At 45.7% G+C, this 15,874-nt stretch overlaps 1 protein-coding gene across 1 annotated transcript in view; it reads left to right on the top strand.

Moving 5' to 3' along the window:
* Nucleotides 1–887: 887 nt before the first annotated feature.
* Nucleotides 888–15,874, top strand: part of LOC137544085 (solute carrier family 26 member 10-like) — a 78,364-nt gene continuing 63,377 nt past the window's right edge. The window contains exon 1 of the mRNA XM_068265148.1: nucleotides 888–1,152. Coding sequence (XP_068121249.1) covers nucleotides 888–1,152 — 265 coding nt within the window. The remainder of the gene's footprint in view (nucleotides 1,153–15,874) is intronic.

Raw genomic sequence — 15,874 nt, 5'->3', positions numbered from 1 at the left:
CCCCTCCCCCTGTGAGCGGTGCAGGACAGATATCCGTCCTGCGCATTGTAGGATAGGCTTCAGCCTATCATATGCCGGCGATCCCCGGCCAATCAGCAGCGCCGTATGATGTAAACAGCGGGGATTTCTTCCCCGTGTGTTTACATTTTGCCGGCGAGCCGCTATCAGCAGCTCTCCGGCTGTTCACGGAGACACCCTCCGTGAACTGACATGGAAAGGCCGCTCATGGTAACCCGCTTAAGACCTGCTGACGCCTATAGTGGTTAATTATACTAGCCATTATCCTGACACATCAGTCGGTACCTCCTCCTTCCCAATACTATACAGATGTGGTCTGTTAGTGGCGGTGTGCTGGTCATTACTCTATCTTTGCAATTGCAAATAACATTAATAAATAAAACCTAATAAAGCAAAGGAATTAAACATTCACAGGATGCCACTATTTTTGGTTTAGTTTCTGGAAAAAGAAGTTTCTTTATTTTGTTACTTTTTGGGAGTGATAAAAAAAAATATAATACTGTATTCACAAATTGTATCATGCAAATTGTTTGCATTATCTATGTTTGCATCACCAATGCATAGAAACAAATTAGCAGTAAAATAGTACATTCTTCCTTCCGTCGTCACCTGGTAGAAGCTTTGTTTCGCTATTTGATGTGAAGTCCCAGAAGCTTTAATAGAGGATGTTATCCCTTTCCTGAAACGTTCCTCTTTAAACAGAAGTGGTTAATAAAGGATGTTTCCAGGGAGGATATTAACAAAGTAGACTGATGTACGATTGGCCCACCTCCCCGAGCAGGAAAGCAAGTGGAGATTAGAGCAAAATATATAAGGGCTTCCCTCCTGTCTATCCCCAATGATCTCAGGTTACATTGGCAGCACTCAGTATGAGCACCCTGGCAGTGTACAGGAACATCTACACGGAAGAGCAGTTTCAGAAGGTCTATGGCACAGCTAAGGATTTGGAAAGGCCTCCACTCTCTGTAAGAGAAAGGCTAGCCAGAAGCTGTAAATGTTCCTCTCGCTGTCTCCACACTTTTCTTAAACACAGGATCCCTATTGTGGCTTGGCTGCCCAGGTACAAGCTGAAGAAATGGATTCTGGGAGATCTCATTGCTGGTCTTACAGTTGGAATAGTCCATATACCACAAGGTAAGAGGTTTAAGGAGTACATACACTTCTGTATTTTTCTGTGAGTGAAGCTAGCATCAGAGAATGCGGGCCCTTATTAAATTCCTAAGTTTTCTCCTAGGAGATAATTTTTTATGTTCTAATAACTTTTCAGCATTCTGCAACTAAAAAAGTACCAAAACATAAGTGAAAATGTACTGTCAACATTATCCTGAGTAGAGTAGAGTCATGGTTATCCACCAGCACCAACGGGGATCAGCTGATGCCAGATAAGTGTGCTTTCTGGTTGCTTGAGACTCAATGTTAAAAATAAGCCTAGCTAATACAGTACTACTTTCTTGCTTGCTGGTGGCATAAAAGGCATTTTATTGACAAGGTGTGAAAATATCACCCACCTAGGAGGAAACGTAAGGGAAAAAAGTGAATTAAATAAGGACCATAGAGTCTGCTATTGGTCTCATCAATATAAAGATATTGCCCTCAATTCACTAAGCTTTATCGAACACTTTATTGAACGTTTGATAATTTACCTGATGAGTAAAATCTCATTTTGAATTCACTAAGGTGTTATAGATTTATCAAATGTTTTATCGATAAAATGTTCAATAACTCAATAGCACCTTAGTGAATTCAACATTAAATTTTACTCATGAAGTAAATTATCAAACGTTCGATAAAGTGTTTGATAAAGTTTTGTGAATTGAGGCCACTGGCTTTTTTTGTATTGCTCATCCTCTGCCTATTATGCTAATAGAATCAGTCATGTGGGACACATATACAGATCAGGGAAATAAGAACACCTGCATTGTTAGAAGGAAATCAATCCATGTTACTCTAATGAAAGATCTGTTTCCACATGGAACATTTCAACTCTGTAAAAGATCTGAGACCAATATTTGTGTGCACTGTGCATACTATTTTTATCTAGCTCCATTAAAAAAAAAGTCTGTACAGATATTGGAATTGGAAACATCAGTTGTACTCTTACAGAAATGTTTACACTGGGGAACAGTCAAGTGTGTCACTATGGTTAAATGACTCAAATACTGGTATTGTTTCTTAATTGTTCTTAAAGTGAACCAGAGACGAAGCACCCTCATGTATTTTAACATATATATCAGTGGAAACATTCAAGAAACCACCTACCCTGTTTATTTTTTCACTGCTCAGTCTACTTCTAATCAGCCCTGATAAAATCCCAGACTGAGCATTCAGTCTGGCTTTGCTCAGGAATCATTATAGCTGAGTCATTATAGCAGAGCCAGAAGGGGACAGGCTTGGGCTTGGAAAGGCATCAGAGAAGACAGACTCAGCTATAATGATTCCTGAGCAAAGCCAGACTGAATGCTAGGTCGTGGATTTTATCAGGGCTGATAAAAAGCAGGCTAAGCAGTGAAGGATGAAACAGAGCAGGGTAGGTGTTTTCTCTAATGTTCCCACTGATATATATGGTAAATACATGAGGGTGCTTCCTCTCTGGTTCACCTTAAAGAGAAGGTTCAGGGACTAGCTAAAAAAAATAAAAATCCATTTCCACTTACCTGGGGCTTCCTCCAGCCCGTGGCAGGCAGGAGGTGCCCTCGGCGCCGCTCCGCAGGCTCCCGGTGGTCTCCGGTGGTCGACCCGACCTGGCCAGGCGGGCGGCCAGGTCGGGCCTCTTCTGCGCTCCATGGTGCGTTCCACGCCGGCGCGCTGACGTCATCGGACGTCCTCCGGGTTGTACTGCGCAGGCTCAGAACTACTGAGCCTGCGCAGTACAGCCCGGAGGACGTCCGATGACGTCAGTGCGCCGGCGTGGAACGCACCATGGAGCGCAGAAGAGGCCCGACCTGGCCGCCGGCCTGGCCAGGTCGGGTCGGCCACCGTAGACCACCGGGAGCCTGTGGAGCGGCGCCGAGGGCACCTCCTGCCTGCCACGGGCTGGAGGAAGCCCCAGGTAAGTGGAAATGGATTTTTATTTTTTTTAGCTAGTCCCTGAACCTTCCCTTTAAGGTGGACACTAATAATCCAATTTTTTTAGTCCAAATTCATTCAATTTTCCCCTATACTACATAGATTTGGTAAAATTGGATGAAAAAGACTGGACCTTTAAGGGTAAATTGAATAAATATATTAATGGATTATTTAGGCAGCTCCCTTTTATTACATAGAAATGGTAAGATTGGATGAAAAAGACTGGATCATTAGTGGCTACCATTACAGTATAGCTGTGACCAGACCTGGGATAAATGTCACCTGAAATGATCTTTCATGGCAGCTCCTTCCTATTTTCACCTAAAGAATCACAAAGAATGATTTTTGGTGGCAAAAGTCACAGTGGAAACATTGGAGGGATCCTGCAGTTGGAGAAAATAGAGGCCACAATCTGTTTTCCAATTTCAGAAGCACCACAAGGTTGTCCTTCATGCTGGTCTTTTCTCTTCAGAGGTTTCCCTGTTACACATGTAGCAAATATGCAGTGGCGTAACTAAGGAGCTTTGGGCCCCGGTGTGAGTTTTACATGGGGCCCCAAGGACTCTATTGATATGGAACCCCAAAACCTACCGAAGACAGCTGCAGTGTCCGAGAGGTGTAATCAGAGTAAGGAAACAGTTTGTTGAGGATTAGCACTATGCATTGCACATATAGAGGCTTTCATTATCAGCATAACACCAATAAAAAGCTAATAAGATGGATGAAGGAGGGCCCCTAGTGGCCCCTTGGCTAAGGGCCCCAGTGTGGTCGCAACCTCTGCATCCCATATTGCTACGCCACTGCAAACATGCATGAACAACTGATCTGCAAGCTAGGTCAGGGTTAATAGTTCAGAAAGTGTATAAAACAGATGATCGGCACAAAAACGAAGCAAACAAAGATGGCCGGCCTCCATAACCCTCTCACCACAGGTTTCATTTAATACACTGTGCAAGAAACGTTGGGGAGCGCTCAGCAAACTCTGGTACTTGTTCAGCATGCATTACCCTAGCAAAGCTAATGTTACCCAGTTAACACAAGTTATGCTAATTGTGCAACATACGCTGCATTATAATCTGTGTAAGCAACGGTAAAATTGCCATGCACTCCCTGTGCAAAGCAACTTTACCGGAGTTTACTGAATAGACCCCTTGAATATTGATCACTAGGAATGAGGCACATTGTGCAGGTGCATGAAACATTGCTGATCTGAAGAAAATAGAAACATCAGAATCTGGTGTTGGAAAGGGAAAAAAAACTGCGTATGTAATTTATTGATAGCTCCACCTGTGGTGTTACATAACCACTTCCCCCAGTGGGCTAGATTTGGGGCATAAGAGGAAGTAAAGGCCCCTCCAACCCTGGCATAGATCTCCCTATCCCAGACTAGAATACATTTATGAGCCAAAACCTAATAGAATGAAGTCCTGACTGAACCTACACTTCTGCCTTTTATTCATGGACGGCTGTTAGTTAATACTGTATATAATAGCTGTGATATAAAGAGCAAAAATAAAGCAGGATAAGAATGTCAATTGAATGCAACATTGTTATTTTTTATACTCTCTCTCCTTTATGCCCTATCAGCAAAATGTAAAATTTCACATTCTTTTGGCAATTCTCCAACAAAGTTTGATAGACAAAATCATCAAAAATTGATTGAGAAGGACTGGGCTTTTAATGTGTTTATGAAAGCCAACATCTACAGTAATCTAACTGCTACGTACAAAGGAAGTAGCACACAATTTGAACTGCCCGCTCAGAAACGTAAGTTTGCTGTAGACGGCTCTGATAGACCGCACTACAGGTACTAGCCAAAAAGATGATTTGTTTTGAGTAACCAAGGTCTCTAGTCTGGTTATAATAATAGCTAGCACTTACTGGGCCAGTTCTAGAGTTTTTGCTGCCTGAGGCAAATTTGAGAGAACAGAATAATTGCACAGCACCTGACAATTTACACTGCTTCATTTAATGTTCTCACATGACATGCTGTAGCTCAACACAATAGCACACTGGCGGTCTGTGTGTCTGTGACAAACAAACTGCTCACCCTCAGCCACTCTATTCCTCCTCAGTCAGGACAGCAGTGCCACCTCTGCTATTCTGCTGTGCAATTCAAATGAAACACTGCTGCACTCCTGCTTCCCCCATCCTCACTCACTGTCAAACTCCTCACAGGGCAGAACAAGCTGTTTTTCCCCAATGATGACCTCTTCACCTCGCTCTCCTCTCGCTTCTCCTTCTACTCTGACTGCAGGCTGTTAGAGTAAACACAGTACAAACATGCAGCCCCTGTAATCTCTGCCGCCTGATGCAAATGTGTCACCTTGTTTCATGACAGAACCAGCTCTGGGCACTTATAAGAAATGATTATAAAACCTTATGGTTACCTGTGTGTGAAGTGAACTACACTCCATTAAGCTCACACTAAATTGATACGGGCAACACCATTTTCTTCTGCTATTATCCCCCAGTCTCCTGGCAGTTTGCTGCATTGTACTTTGTTTTTATTTTTATTTCACTCCATGATCTAGGTAGAGGTCTTTATTTTGGCATCATTACAAATATATTGCCAAGGGGTAAGGAGTAAAACAATGGGTTCAGCTTGACTCAGATGAGATGATTCAAATCCTCATCAGGGAGGATTGGGGCTACTGGACACACACTAGATTATTGGCAAAGAAGGCTCCGAATGGCCACCTCATCCAAGTACCATCCAGCGTATGCACGATGCTCCTGGCCTATTTTAGAGTGAACCATTCATTTATCCATCTGTTTTTGGGATGAAAAAGAAAACTGGAGCAGGTGGAAAAAGCCAACTCAAACACTAGAAGAACTCAAAAAAAACTACATGCAGATCGTGTCTATACCCAGATTTAAAGTGGGAACAATGGTGCTGCAAGGCAAGAGTGCTAAGTGCTACACCACTATGCCACCGCATAACTGCCTGGTATAGGTTTGTGCACTGGAAGCAGGAAATTTGGGTAATGGGTGATTTAGGCGTCCCATGGACGCTAATGCAAATATCAGCTATTAGGCGCCCAAAGTAGAAGTTTGGGTGTGCAATAACTATCATTTCAAAAATTAAAATGTTAAAGTTTATGACATTATTTTATAGTTTTGAAAATTAATATGGGTGTCCAATAACTATCGTTTCAAAAATTACAATGTTAAAGTTTTTGACTTTTTTATAGTTTTGAAAATTAGTATGTTATAGTTTTTGAAATGTTTTATGTTTTGTATTTACAAATGATTCATTTTTGAAAATTGTTTTGAAATGTATAAATTTGAACATTATATGATTAGGAAGGGGTTAGACGTCAGGAAGGGGGGTTTTAGGGTTAGGCATCAGGAAGGGGGGTTTAAGGGTTAGGCACCAGGAAGGGTGTTTTAGGGTTAGGCATCAGGAAGGGGGGTTTCAGGGTTAGGCATCAGGGATGGGGGGGGGTAGGGTTAGATGTCAAGAAGGGGTGTTTTAGGGTTAGGCATCAGGAAGGGGGTTTTAGGGTTAGGTGTCAGGAAGGGATGCATTAGGGTTAGGCACCGGAAGGGGAAGGGTTATGTGTGTGAGTAGGGTTAGGTTACGTTGTAGTAAAATATCATTAATATATACCAATACTTAATTACGATAATTTACACTAAAACGAAGACTATCGCTAGATAGTAACAAAAAATGTATTAATGAAAACCGGTCCCCATTTTAGCCTTGCCACATTTTTTCACGCACGCTGTGCGTTTTGTATAAAGTAAAAACACAAATGTGGCTGAGGCTCTTTTTCATGTGACTCATACAGAAGGGTAATATTTTTGAAGTCGTTAAGCAGTGACATCAGCCTATAAGAGGCACGTGTCTCCATATGTGAGAGGTCTGTCCTTTATAGCAACGGAAGTCTGGCAAGCGCAGCTCTCAAGTCCCAGGGAGGGATAAGCAGTGCTGCAGTCTGATCACAGGAAACTATTGTATACACACCCACTGATAATAATAAACATTGGTACCTTTATATAACACTGACTGCTGTTTATAACAAATGTATTGCTGTTTATAGTTTGTGTCATTTTCATGCTTCTTTATGTGTACAGCAGGAGTCATAATGAATGACAATACATCAGAAAGAGATTTACAGGGAGCTCAATGGAGTTCGGCAAAACCTAAGGAGATTTATGGAACATTGAATAAGACACCCCTCTATTACCCCATGAACCTCCAAACTCACCAGGATAAACAAAACCAATAATAATTTATTTTGCAGTAGTAGTTACTTGTCACTGACATTTGTTGAGAATGTGGCTTTGAAGGTGGTATACTGGAATCATTTGCTATAGGGGGAGAGAGGAGTTAGGGATTTTTATTGTTGGCCACAGGCTTGCAGGGGAAAGGGGGGGTTGAGGGGGTCTGGTCATGTTTCTGTGGGGTCTGAGGGAGGGGTACCATGCTGGACACTATTGATGTTGGGTGTGGATCAGACACTTTTGCTAAGAGGTGGATAGAGGAATGTGAAAAATGGATCCGAGATAAACTTTTACTCATTGCATAATTGTGTTCCTTTCATATAGTTTATAGGGTGTTCCTCAAGCCAAATACTTTTTTTGTTTTGTTTTAATACTCCAATTCCCTATAAACTAAACAAACCTTGCCCACAGGTTTTCAGAGAGTCTTGGCACTCAGTCCCAGGTAGCAGGGGCTTATGGGAGCTCAGTCTGGGCAAGAGGAGGTTACTAGCCATTGATTTCAGAGGTAGAGGGGAGGAGGGAGGAGGAGAGGGGACTGAATTTACACATAGGCAAGTTGATAGCATCTCCAGCCCTCAGGCCAGTGACATTGTGACAAACAGAACATGGCTGCCCTTATTGTGTCACAGCGGTAAATAATCATAAACTTTTAAAGCTGTTTGCAGCTAGATTTGATGCAAACTTTAGATAAGATATATGGTCAATTTATTTGTTATAGTTATTTTTTCATCTTGGATCCGCTTTAAGGTGATCACCACATGGGCCTGGTGGCTTCTGCACTTAGTTATTAGCTCCGTACAGAGCAGCCAGAAGGGAGAAGAGCAGGAGGAATAAGTACATCAGGATCAGGCACTAGCCTGGCTTATATTTACATAGCCTAACTCCACTCTCCTTTCGCCTGGAGCTTGGGTCACCCCCTCTGCTGGTGACACCTGGTGCAGTCCAAACCTACCACACCCCCTAGTGACGCCACTGCATTGATTTCATCCAAGAAAAAAAAGTGCATCAAAGTTATGCATCTGGGAAATCAGTTGCATCTGTTGTTTCTCTGGCTACCAACAGTTATTTTAGATTTGGGTTCATGTAAACTATGTAGGTAGTTACATTGTTTTGTTGAAAAAAAGACATACAGTATGTCCATCAAGTCCAACCAGGAGAAAAAATAAATAAGTAAACAGTAGGTACAATTCTATCTGGCACGCTCATATATCTCAGTTGATCCAGGGGAAGGCAAAAAAAAAAAAATCCTTAGAAGGCAATTAACCCTCAATGGGAAAAATTTCCTTCCCAACCACAGGTGGCAGTCAGATAAAATCCCTGGATCAACTCTTCTAAAAATTCCCTAATAATTATAGCCATTGATGTCCCTCAATGCGCAGAAAGCATGCAAGCCTTCTTTAAATGGAGCTGTAGAATTTGCCAGAACTACTTCCTGTGGTAAAATTTTCCACATTCTCTTCCTGTAAAGAACCCCTACCTAAATAGATGGCAAAACCTTTTTTTTCTTTGAGGAGATATCTTGTGTGAAAATACACATGCAGAAAAATCATCCAAAAATGATGTGGATGGTTTGACATAACACTGCTATGCTGATGACACCCAGCTATATTTGTCATTCACACCTGACATGACAGACCCCATCAGTGTTGGACTGGTAGATGGTAACGCTAAGGAAAACCACTTGCTAGCCAAGCAGCAGTATTCATGTGTTCACAGTGAATATTTGCTACAGGTTTCCATTGTGAGTGACAACCAGGCATGCTCAGATGTACCAAAATTCGGTTCGGGTACATTCGAATTCGGGTCCGCATGACATTCGAATTCGAATTCGCCTTCGACCACAAAATTCGATTCGAGTTCATATTCGGTTCGAGGTTACGCCTAAAAATTCGTTAAAAATTCGTTTTCACTTTAAAAAAAACACACAAAAAAAACTCGAATTCGTGAATTCGGGGTTTTTTTTGTGTGTTTTTTTTAAAGTGAATTCACATTGAAATAGGTGTACTTAAAAAAACAAAACTGAAAACGTGACGTGTGGCACTGGCAGCAGGCAATGCATTGTGTGGACCCTGGTGGTGGGACCACTTACAGCAGCAGGATAAATACAACAGCAGTAGTGTTGGGCGAACATCTAGATGTTCAGGTTCGGGCCGAACAGGCCGAACATGGCCGCGATGTTCGGGTGTTCGACCCGAACTCCGAACATAATGGAAGTCAATGGGGACCCGAACTTTTGTGGTTTATAAAGCCTCCTTACATGCTACATACCCCAAATTTACAGGGTATGTGCACCTTGGGAGTGGGTACAAGAGGAAAAAAAAATTAGCAAAAAGAGCTTATAGTTTTTGAGAAAATCGATTTTAAAGTTTCAAAGGGAAAACTGTCTTTTAAATGCGGGAAATGTCTGTTTTCTTTGCACAGGTAACATGTTTTTTGTCGGCATGCAGTCATAAATGTAATACATATAAGAGGTTCCAGGAAAAGGGACCGGTAACGCTAACCCAGCAGCAGCACACGTGATGGAACAGGAGGAGGCGCAGGAGGAGAAGGCCACGCTTTGTGAGACACAACAACCCAGGCCTTGCATGAGGGCAAGAAGCGTGCGGATAGCATGCTTTGTACCGCCATGCAGTCATAAATGTAATAAAGATAAGTGGTTCAATAAACAGGGACCACGCGGCAACGCTAACCCAGCAGCAGCAGACGTGATGGAACAGGAGCAGGCGCAGGAGGAGAAGGCCACGCTTTGTGAGACACAACAACCCAGGCCTTGCATGAGGGCAAGAAGCGTGCGGATAGCATGCTTTGTACCGCCATGCAGTCATAAATGTAATAAAGATAAGTGGTTCAATAAACAGGGACCACGCGGCAACGCTAACCCAGCAGCAGCAGACGTGATGGAACAGGAGCAGGCGCAGGAGGAGAAGGCCACGGTTTTTGAGACACAACAACCTAGGCCTTGCATGAGGACAAAAAGCGTGCGGATATAGCAGCAATGCTTTTTGCCGCCATGCAGTCATAAATGTAATACAGATGAGAGGTTCAATAAACAGGGACCGGAAATGCTACACCATCCCAGATGTTCATTGGTCATGTTACTTGGTTGGGGTCCTGGAGTGTTGCGTAGTCATTTCCAATCCAGGATTGATTCATTTTAATTTGAGTCAGACGGTCTGCATTTTCTGTGGAGAGGCGGATACGCCGATCTGTGATGATGCCTCCGGCAGCACTGAAACAACGTTCCGACATAACGCTGGCTGCCGGGCAAGCCAGCACCTCTATTGCGTACATTGCCAGTTCGTGCCAGGTGTCTAGCTTCGATACCCAATAGTTGAAGGGTGCAGATGGATTGTTCGACACAGCTACGTCATCTGACATGTAGTCCTTGACCATCTTCTCCAGGCGATCAGTGTTGGAGGTGGATCTGCACGCTTGCTGTTCAGTGGGCTGCTGCTGCATGGGTGTCAGAAAATTTTCCCACTCCAAGGACACTGCCGATACCGTTCCCTTTTGGGCACTAGCTGCGGCTTGCGTTGTTTGCTGCCCTCCTGGTCGTCCTGGGTTTGCGGAAGTCAGTCTGTCTGCGTACAACTGGCTAGAGGAGGGGGAGGATGTCAATCTCCTCTCTAAAGTCTCCACAAGGGCCTGCTGGTATTCTTTCATTTTGACCTGTCTGACTCTTTCTTCAAGCAGTTTTGGAACATTGTGTTTGTACCGTGGATCCAGAAGGGTATAAACCCAGTAATTGGTGTTGTCCAGAATGCGCACAATGCGTGGGTCACGTTCAATGCAGTCTAGCATGAATTGAGCCATGTGTGCCAGAGTCCTACCAGAATCCTCATCATCCTCTTGTGAGCGTTGTGATAGTTGTTGTGATGCAGCATAGTCATCACCTTCCTCCTGGTCTGCTTCTGCTGACCATTCGCGTTGAATTGTGGAAGTCCAACGTGCACCGCTCTGGCCCTCGTCAGTGGTGGCATGAAATTCCTGCTCCAACTCCAGCTGTTCCTCCTCCTCTTCTTCGTCATAGCTGCTGGGGCCAGCGTTCCCTGAGGCGGATGGCCTGATGTTGGTACCATCACGCTGATCGTTTTCTCCTTCAGATTCCCCCAGTTGCATCATGACAGCTGTTTCCTTGATTTTCAACATTGACCTCTTCAGTAAACACAGCAGTGGTATGGTAATGCTGACTGAAGAGTTGTCACTGCTCACAAGCAACGTGGATTGCTCAAAATTTTGGAGGACTTGGCAGAGGTCCAACATGTTGGCCCAATCGGATCCACAGAAGCTTGGCAGCTGTCCGGATGCGCCTCGGTACTGCGCCATCATGTACTGGACCACTGCACTCTTCTGCTCACAAAAGCGTGCTAGCATGTGCAGCGTAGAATTCCAGCGCGTAGGGACATCACACAGCAAGCGATGGTGGGGGAGATTGAAGCGCTCCTGCATCTTGGCGAGTGCCCCCGAAGCAGTACTGGAATTTCTACAATGTTTGGCCACTCGACGCACCTTCAACAGAAGATCGGCCACGCCTGGGTATGTCCTCAGGAACCGCTGAACTACTAGGTTCATCACGTGCGCCAGGCAAGGGATGTGTGTCAGCTTAGCCAACCTTAAAGCGCGAATGAGATTACTCCCATTATCACACACAACCATGCCCGGTTTCAAGTCCAGCGGTGCCAGCCACAAATCCGTCTGTTCCTTTATTCCCTTCCAAATTTCCTCCCCTGTGTGCTGCTTATCCCCAAGGCAGATCAGCTTCAGCAACGCTTGCTGACGCATGCCAACAGCTGTGCTGCACTGCTTCCACGATCCTACTGCTGCTGGGTTAGCGTTTCCGGATGAGGTACAGCTTTGAGATGCGTTGGAGGAGAAGGAGTCAGAGAGGTAGGTGCTGCTGTTGTTATCCAGTGGGAGGGACGGCGGTGCAGCTGTTTGCGGCGTGGGCAACACCCGCGCCGTAGCAGGTGAGGAATCGCTGCCAGGCTCCACAAGGTTCACCCAGTGCGCGGTAAGGGAGATGTATCGACCCTGGCCGAACGCACTCGTCCAAGTGTCAGTGGTGAGGTGAACCTTGCAGGCAACGGCATTCTTCAAGCTACGGGTTATTTTGCTGACCACGTGCTCATGCAACTCAGGCACTGCAGAGCGCGCAAAGTGGTAGCGGCTGGGAACCACGTAACGTGGGATGGCCACTGACATCATGCCCTTGAAGCTGTTTGTCTCCACCACTCGATATGGCAGCATTTCGCAGGCCAGAAGCTTGGCTATGCTGGCTGTTACTGCCACGGCCCGGGGGTCATTTGCTGGCAATTTCCTCTTGCGCTCAAACATCTCCGACACAGACAACTGAACCGTAGCGCTGCACACGGAAGGGCTGTTGGTTGTTGTGTTTGATGAACACTGGGAGACCTCAAGAGCACTACTCCGGAAAGTGACAGTGTCAGCGTCGTCTGATGTTTGTGAATGTTGTGAACCACGCAATGGCTGGGCTACTGCTGCTGCTGAGGCGGGTCTGGTGGTGAGTCTGGTGAACCCAAGGGAGGCAGTGTTGCTGGTACCCTGTCCTGCCGCGTTTGCCCACAGAGTGGGATGTTTGGATAGCATGTGGCGGCTCATGCTGGTGGTGGAGAGGTTGTTAATACTTTTCCCCCTGCTCAGGCGAGTCTTGCACACCTTGCAAATCGCCATGGTAACATCCTCAGTGCAGTCTTCAAAGAAAGCCCAGACTTTGGAGCACCTGCCTCCTTGCTGGCGATTTCTGTTTCCTCCTCTTTTGCCTCTCACTCTAACTTCCACGCTTGTGGTGCCTGAAATTGCGCGCCGCCTACCTTGTGGCACAAGGCGAACTCGTGCAGCAGTGGGTTCTTCAACAGACTCATCTGTGCTGCTGCTACGACGGCGATGTTCTCGTTCACAAATAAAATCTGGGTCTCTGTCCACATTGTCCATACCCTCCTCTTCCATCTCCTCAAACTCGTCATATGTCATTGTGGGGGGCCGCCGCCGTGGAGTAGAGCTCCCCAGAACAACCTCTGCGCAGCTCACTCCAACGTCGTCTTCCAGATCTTGTCGGCCGACCTCCTGCAATTGCAACCCCTCCTGCCCAACTTGCTCTGGGATTTGGGTTTCCGAGTCCTCCTCGGACTCGCCTTGTATTTCAGTGCGCGGTGCATTTCCCACAGTTAATGGTTGTGAATCCGGGCACAACATTTCTGGCTGTTCCTCCATTGACCTTTCATAGGTGGAAGTTTGTTGGGCTGGGAATAGCTCCTGCGAATACCCCATTGTGTCCTGAGGTAATTCATAGGACTGGTTATCTGGCAGTTGTGTGCGTGGTGTCGCTGCCGGTTGTGTCAGCTTTGTGCCCACTGGCTCCTTGTAACTGGCTGAGGACTCGGACCTCGTGCGTGATGTGCTGGTGCTGCTTAACCCACTGCTGGACGCTTGAGAGGTCATCCAAGTAATTATCTGGTCCTGTTCTTTTGGATTTGTGAGGGTTGTTGTCCTGGACAACATGGGCGGTATTGAGTGGGTTTTCTTGGGTGCTCCCCTGTGGCCTGTACGTGAACCGTCAGGGGAAACACCTTTTCCCTTGCCCCTTCCTCTTTCACCGGATTTCTTCCTCATTTCACTTATCCTTACAGTACACGCTGACTGGCAGCAGTACAGTGGCAGTACAGAAATGCTATACAGTACCACTATTCCCAGCAGCGACACAGAGCACAATGCTATACAGTGGCGGGTGAGCGGTGTACTACTGTTCCCAGGCCCAGCAGACACAGAGTGGAAGTAAACACAATGCTATATAGTCTGGCTGAGCGGTGTACACAGAGTGGCAGTACACACAATGCTATATAGTCTGGCTAAGCCGTGTACACAGAGTGTCAGAAAACACAATGCTATATATAGCGTGGCTGAGCGAGGTGCACAGTGGCAGTACACACAATGCTATATTAGTCAGGCTAAGCCGTGTACACAGAGTGTCAGTAAACAATGGTATATAGTCTGGCTGAGCGGTGTACACAGAGTGTCAGTAAACAACGGTATATAGTCTGGCTGAGCGGTGTACACAGAGTGGCAGTAAACACAATGCTATATATAGCGTGGCTGAGCGAGGTGCACAGTGGCAGTACACACAATGCTATATAGTCAGGCTAAGCCGTGTACACAGAGTGTCAGAAAACACAATGCTATATATAGCGTGGCTGAGCGAGGTGCACAGTGGCAGTACACACAATGCTTTATAGTCAGGCTGAGCCGTGTACACAGAGTGTCAGTAAACAATGGTATATAGTCTGGCTGAGCGGTGTACACAGAGTGTCAGTAAACAACGGTATATAGTCTGGCTGAGCGGTGTACACAGAGTGGCAGTAAACACAATGCTATATATAGCGTGGCTGAGCGAGGTGCACAGTGGCAGTACACACAATGCTATAGAGCCAGGCTAAGCCGTGTACACAGAGTGTCAGAAAACACAATGCTATATATAGCGTGGCTGAGCGAGGTGCACAGTGGCAGTACACACAATGCTATATTAGTCAGTCTAAGCCGTGTACACAGAGTGTCAGAAAACACAATGCTATATATAGCGTGGCTGAGCGAGGTGCACAGTGGCAGTACACACAATGCTATATATAGCGTGGCTGAGCGAGGTGCACAGTGGCAGTACACACAATGCTATATATAGCGTGGCTGAGCGAGGTGCACAGTGGCAGTACACACAATGCTATATATAGCGTGGCTGAGCGAGGTGCACAGTGGCAGTACACACAATGCTATATTAGTCAGGCTAAGCCGTGTACACAGAGTGTCAGAAAACACAATGCTATATATATAGCGTGGCTGAGCGAGGTGCACAGTGGCAGTACACACAATGCTATATATAGCGTGGCTGAGCGAGGTGCACAGTGGCAGTACACACAATGCTATATATAGCGTGGCTAAGCGAGGTGCACAGTGGCAGTACACACAATGCTATATATAGCGTGGCTGAGCGAGGTGCACAGTGGCAGTACACACAATGCTATATTAGTCAGGCTAAGCCGTGTACACAGAGTGTCAGAAAACACAATGCTATATATATAGCGTGGCTGAGCGAGGTGCACAGTGGCGGTACACACAATGCTATATATAGCGTGGCTGAGCGAGGTGCACAGTGGCAGTACACACAATGCTATATATAGCGTGGCTGAGCGAGGTGCACAGTGGCAGTACACACAATGCTATATATAGCGTGGCTGAGCGAGGTGCACAGTGGCAGTACACACAATGCTATATTAGTCAGCCTAAGCCGTGTACACACAGTGTCAGAAAACACAATGCTATATATATAGCGTGGCTGAGCGAGGTGCACAGTGGCAGTACACACAATGCTATATATAGCGTGGCTGAGCGAGGTGCACAGTGGCAGTACACACAATGCTATATATAGCGTGGCTGAGCGAGGTGCACAGTGGCAGTACACACAATGCTATATTAGTCAGGCTAAGCCGTGTACACAGAGTGTCAGAAAACACAATGCTATATATATAGCGTGGCTGAGCGAGGTACACAGTGG

The sequence above is a fragment of the Hyperolius riggenbachi genome, chromosome 2 (genome assembly GCF_040937935.1).
Source record: "Hyperolius riggenbachi isolate aHypRig1 chromosome 2, aHypRig1.pri, whole genome shotgun sequence".
Lineage (NCBI taxonomy): Eukaryota > Metazoa > Chordata > Amphibia > Anura > Hyperoliidae > Hyperolius > Hyperolius riggenbachi.
Note: the sequence above shows the minus strand (reverse complement) of the source record. Positions and strands in the feature narration are given on the sequence as shown.